The sequence below is a fragment of the Coloeus monedula genome, assembly GCF_965178545.1.
Source record: "Coloeus monedula genome assembly, chromosome: 34".
Taxonomy (NCBI): domain Eukaryota; kingdom Metazoa; phylum Chordata; class Aves; order Passeriformes; family Corvidae; genus Coloeus; species Coloeus monedula.
Genome location: NC_138814.1, coordinates 367,280 through 373,279, shown reverse-complemented (window position 1 = coordinate 373,279; position 6,000 = coordinate 367,280). Strand labels below are relative to the sequence as shown.

The 6,000-nt window shown below is 55.2% G+C and overlaps 1 protein-coding gene across 1 annotated transcript in view; it reads left to right on the top strand.

The window, feature by feature from the left end:
• The first annotated feature begins 1,467 nt into the window (after nt 1–1,467).
• The window catches only part of POLD1 (DNA polymerase delta 1, catalytic subunit), an 80,082-nt gene continuing 75,549 nt past the window's right edge, over nt 1,468–6,000 (top strand). Inside the window, exons 1-3 of the mRNA XM_082299772.1 lie at nt 1,468–1,487; nt 1,891–2,096; nt 5,282–5,389. Of these exons, the coding sequence (XP_082155898.1) occupies nt 1,895–2,096; nt 5,282–5,389 (310 nt within the window). The 5' untranslated portion in view covers nt 1,468–1,487; nt 1,891–1,894. The remainder of the gene's footprint in view (nt 1,488–1,890; nt 2,097–5,281; nt 5,390–6,000) is intronic.

Genomic DNA, 6,000 nt, shown 5'->3' with positions numbered 1-6,000 from the left:
GAGTTTTAGGAGAATTTGCGGGGATTTTGGGACTTTTAGGGGCTTTAAAAGGGTTAAGTGGGGGATTTGGGGGATTTGAGGGGTTAAAATGAGATTTTGAGGGAGTTTAAAGGAGATTTGGGGGGATTTCAAGGGTTAAAATGGGATTTTGGGGGGTTTCAAGGGTTTAGGGAAGATTTTGGGGTGTTTTAGGAGAATTTGGGGGGATTTGGGGATGTTTTGGGGGAGTTAAAGGGGTTAAATTGGGAGTTTGAGGGGTTAAAATGGGATTTTGGGGAGTTTAAAGGAGATTTTGGGGGGATTTGGGCGGTTTTAGGGGAGTTCAGGAAGATTTTTTGGGAAATTCGGGGATTTTTGTTGGGGTTGTAGGGGTTAAAAGGGGATTTTGGGGGGTTTAGGGGTTTTAAAGAGATTTGGGAGGGTTTCGGAAGATTTTGGGTAAATTGAAGGGGTTTTCTTGGGGTTAAAGGGGATTTAGGGAAGATTTGGGGGAATTTGGGGGAGTTTTAGGTTTTGGGGTGAGTTGAGAGAATTTTGGGGGGGTTTGAGGAGAATTTTTGGGGGAGTCTTAGGGAATTTTGGGGCACTTCAAGGGGATTTTAGGGGGATTTTGAAGGGATTTGGGACAATTTGGGGACTTTGATACCCCTGAACCCCCCCAAAAATTAACACCCACCCCCCCCCCCCCCAGGTGATTTTTGGGGCGATTCAGAGGAATTTTGGGGTATCCTGGAGTGGGATTTGGGGGAATTTTGGGGATTTTTTTGGGGGGGGCCCCCCATGATGGCAGCACTGGGCTCTGACCCTCCCTGAGGATTCCTGTGCCCCTCCCCCCGCCTGGGGGGGGGTCTGAGGGGGCCCCCGAGGGAAAATTTGGGAATTTTTGGGTGGAATTTGGGGGATTCCCTTTAACCCCTCCCCTTTTCTCTCTCCAGGTGACGCCGCCCGAAGTTGGGGTCGGGGGGGTCCCGGCAATAAAAATTTGGCTTCAAAAAAGTCTCTGGGGGGTTTTTTTTGGGGAATTTTGGGATATTCGGGGATTTTATCCCGGATTTTGGATGGGTTTATTATGGGATGGGGGGGGGGGGGGGGGGGGGGGGAGTCACGCTCAAGATGGCGGCGCCCATACGGCAGCACTTCCGGTCGGAGCAAAGATGGCCGCACCCGCTCGCCGGAACTTCCGCTTTTCCCTTCTCAATATGGCGGCATCCGCGACTTCCGGTTCTCCCTTCTCAATATGGCGGCGCTCAGGACTTCCGGTTTTCCCTTCTCAATATGGCGGCATGCGTGGCTTCTTACTTTCCCTTCTCAATATGGCGGCATCCGCGACTTCCGGTTTTCCCTTCTCAATATGGCGGCGCCCACAGGGAGGCGGGATCGGAGCCGGAAGTACCGCGTCACGTGGGTCCAGATCAACCAATCGCCGCGCACTTCCGGGGTGTGCCCGCCATTGGCGGGAGATCCTCAGCGGGGTACGGGCGGCTGGGGTGAGTCCGTGAGGGGAAATTTGGGCAATATTGGGATTTTTTGGGGGAGTTTGGGTTTTTTTGGGCTCTTTGCGAGCTTTAGAAGCGTCTCGGGAGGTCCCCGCGGAGTTTTAGGGGGATTTGAGGGGTCCTGAGGCACGGGGCGGCGGCGCGGGAGCCGTGAGGCGACGTGAGGGGGAGGGGCGGGCTCTGAGGGGTCTTTGGGGTCCCTGAGGGAACTTTGGGCTCTCCGCGGATTTTGGGGGTCCCAGAGGCTTGGGGGGGGTGGTCCTGGGGGATTTTTGAGGGGTCCCTGAGGGGATTTGGGGCTCCCCAGAATTTGGGGTGCCCCGGGGTGAGGGGGGGGTCCCAGCACTGAGACCCCCGCACCCCAAAATTCCCAACTTCTACCCCCCCCCTTCAGTCCCATGGAGGCTCCGAAGCGCCCGGGGACCCCCGGGGGTCCCTCTGGGGGCCCCAAAAAATTCCGGGGGGGCCCTGGAGGGGGTCCCAGAGCCCCGTCCCAGTTCGAGGAGGAGCTGGCGCAACTGGGAGAACTGGAGGAACTGGAGGAGGAGCTGGAGATGGGGGGGGAAGGGCCCCCCCCGGACCCCGAGGGCCAACCCAGCGGTGAGGGGGGGGGTTGGGGGAATTTTGGGGGGGTTTGGGGAGGATTTGAGGGGATTTGGGGGGGTTGGGGGAAATTTGGGGAGGATTAAGGGGGTTTGGGGAGGATTTGAGGGGATTTGGGGAGGGTTGGGGGAATTTGGGGGGGGATTAAGGGGGTTTGGGGGAATTTTGGGGAGGATTTGAGGGGATTTGGGGGGATTTTGAGGGGGTTTGAGGGGGATTAAGGGGGTTTGGGGAGGATTTGGGGGAATTTTGGGGGGGTTTGGGGAGGATTTGAGGGGATTTTGGGGGATTTTGAGGGGGTTTGAGGGGGATTAAGGGGGTTTGGGGAGGATTTGGGGGAATTTTGGGGGGGTTTGGGGAGGATTTGAGGGGATTTTGGGGGGGTTTGGGGAGGATTTGAGGGGATTTTGGGGGGGTTTGAGGGATTTTGAGGGGGATTAAGGGGGTTTGGGGAAGATTTGGGGGGATTTTGAGGGGGTTTGGGGAGGATTTGAGGGGATTTTGGGGGATTTTGAGGGGGTTTGAGGGGGATTAAGGGGGTTTGGGGAGGATTTGGGGGAATTTTGGGGGGGTTTGGGGAGGATTTGAGGGGATTTTGGGGGGGTTTGGGGAGGATTTGAGGGGATTTTGGGGGGGTTTGAGGGATTTTGAGGGGGATTAAGGGGGTTTGGGGAAGATTTGGGGGGATTTTGAGGGGGATTAAGGGGGTTTGGGGAAGATTTGGGGGGATTTTGGGGGGGATTAAGGGGGTTTCGGGAGGATTTGGGGGTGTTTGGGGAGGGTTTGGGGGGATTTTGGGGGCATTAAGGGGGCTTGGGGGAATTTTAGGCGGGTTTAGGGAGGATTTGAGGGGATTTTGGGGGGGATTAAGGGGGTTTGGGGAGGGTTTGGGGGGATTAAGGGGGGGTTTGGGGAGGATTTGGGGGAATTTTGGGGGCGTTAAGGGGGTTTGGGGGAATTTTGGGGGGGATTTGAGGGGGTTTGGGGGGATTAAGGGGGTTTGGGGAGGGTTTGGGGGAATTTTGGGGAGGATTAAGGGGGTTTGGGGGGTTAAGGGGGGGTTTGGGGAGGATTTGAGGGGATTTTGGGGGATTTTGAGGGGGATTAAGGGGGTTTGGGGAATTTTGGGGGGGTTTGGGGAGGATTTGAGGGGATTTTGGCGGAGTTTGAGGGATTTTGAGGGGGATTAAGGGGGTTTGGGGAGGATTTTGGGGGGATTTTTGGGGGGAGTTGAGGAGTTTGGGGGTGGTTTGAGGAGGATTTGGGGGGGATGAAGGGAATTTTGGGGGCTTTGGGGAGGGTTGGCAGAGAATTTGGGGGGGTTGGGGGGATTTTGAGGGGATTAAGGGGTCTTGGGTGGATTTTGGGATGGTTTGGGGGCGATTGGGGGAGTTTGAGGAGGATTTGGGGGGGTTTGGGGAGGATTAAGGGGGTTTGAGAAGGATTTAGGGGGTTTTGGGGGCGGTTGAAGGGTTTTGGGTGGATTGGGGGGGGATTAAGGGTTTTGGGGGGGATTAAGGGGGTTTGAGGAGGTTTTGGGTGTTATTTTGTGTCATTTTGAGGGTTATTTTTGTGCTTTTTGGGGCTGTCTTGGGGTAATTGTGGGGCTCCCAGGGGCCGTTTTGGGGCTATTTTGGTGTTATTTGGTTCATTTGGGATTTTGAAGATGATTTTGGGATGTCTTGGGGTGAATTGGGGGCTGTTTTGGGGTAATTTGGGGTTGTTTCGGGAGGTTTTGGGGTGCTTTGGGCTCTATTAGGGTGGTTTGGGGTAATTTGGGGCTGGTTTGGGGTGGTTTTGGGAGGTTTTAGGGCAGTTTTGGGGCTCTTTGGGGTGATTTTAGGTAACTTGGGGATGTTTTGGGGTATCCGGGGTGGTTTTGGGGTAATTTTGGGGTACATGGGGTGGTTTTGGGGATGTTTTGGGGTGATTTTGGGGTACTGGGGGTGATTTTGGGGATGTTTTGGGGCAACTTTGGGGTACTGGGGGTGATTTTGGGGATATTTTGGGGTAACTTTGGGGTACTGGGGGTGATTTTGGGGATGTTTTGGGGTCATTTTGGGGTACCTGGGGTGATTCTGGGGATATTTTGGGGTCATTTTGGGGTACCTGGGGTGACTTTGGGGATGTTTTGGGGCAACTTTGGGGTACTGGGGGTGATTTTGGGGATATTTTGGGGTCATTTTGGGGTACTTGGGGTGATTTTGGGGATGTTTTGGGGATATTTTGGGGTACTGGGGTGATTTTGGGGATGTTTTGGGGTGATTTTGGGGTACTGGGGGTGATTTTGGGGATATTTTGGGGTCATTTTGGGGTACCTGGGGTGATTTTGGGGATGTTTTGGGGCAACTTTGGGGTACTGGGGGTGATTTTGGGGTGATTTTGGGGTACCTGGGGTGATTTTGGGGATGTTTTGGGGTGATTTTGGGGTACCTGGGGTGATTTTGGGGATGTTTTGGGGATGTTTTGGGGTACCTGGGGTGATTTTGGGGATGTTTTGGGGTAACTTTGGGGTACTTGGGGTGATTTTGGGGATGTTTTGGGGTCATTTTGGGGTACCTGGGGTGATTTTGGGGATGTTTTGGGGTGATTTTGGGGTACCTGGGGTGATTTTGGGGATGTTTTGGGGTCATTTTGGGGTACTGGGGGTGATTTTGGGGATATTTTTGGGTGATTTTGGGGTACCTGGGGTGATTCTGGGGATATTTTGGGGTAACTTTTGGGTACTTGGGGTGATTTTGGGGATATTTTGGGGTAACTTCGGGGTACTGGGGGTGATTTTGGGGATGTTTTGGGGTAACTTCGGGGTACTGGGGGTGATTTTGGGGATGTTTTGGGGTCATTTTGGGGTACCTGGGGTGACTTTGGGGATGTTTTGGGGTAACTTTGGGGTACTGGGGGTGATTTTGGGGATGTTTTGGGGTCATTTTGGGGTACCTGGGGTGATTTTGGGGATGTTTTGGGGTACTGGGGGTGATTTTGGGGATGTTTTGGGGTACCTGGGGTGATTTTGGGGATGTTTTGGGGTAACTTTGGGGTACTTGGGGTGATTTTGGGGATATTTTGGGGTGATTTTGGGGTACGTGGGGTGATTTTGGGGATGTTTTGGGGTGATTTTGGGGTACCTGGGGTGATTTTCGGGATGTTTTGGGGGTGATTTTTTGGCTGCTCTCACCCCCCAGGGAGTTTCTTTGTGGGGGAGGTGCCCCCCAAGTGGCGCCGGCCGGCCCCTCCCCCCCAGCCCCCCGAGACCCTGCAGTTCCTGCAGCTCGACATCGACCACTACGTGGGTCAGGCACCCCAAAAACGCCCGGAACCACCCCAAAAACCCCCCTGGCACCCCCCAAATCCCCCCCAAACCCTCCCAAATCCCCCCAAACCCCCCCCAAATCCCCCCAAACCCTCCCAAATCCCCCCCAAACCCCCCCAAATCCCCCCCAAACCCTCCCAAATCCCCCGAAACCCCCCAAATCCCCCCCAAACCCCCCCAAATCCCCCCAAACCCTCTCAAATCCCCCCCAACCCCCCCCAAATCCCCCCCAAATCCCCCCAAGTCCTTCCCAAACCCCCCCAAATCCCCCCCAAACCCCCCCAAATCCCCCCAAACCCTCCCAAATCCCCCCAAATCCCCCCCAATCCCCCCAAGTCCTTCCCAAACCCCCCCAAACCCCCCCAAACCCCCCAAGTCCTTCCCAAATCCCCCCCAAACCCTCCCAAATCTGCCCCAAATCCCCCCAAGTCCTTCCCAAACCCTCCCAAATCCCCCCCAAATCCCCCCCAAATCCCCCCCAATCCCCCCAAGTCCTTCCCAAATCCCCCCCAAACCCTCCCAAATCCCCCCCAAATCCCCCCCAAATCCCTCCCAAATCCCCCCCAAATCCTCCCCAAATCCCCCCCAAAC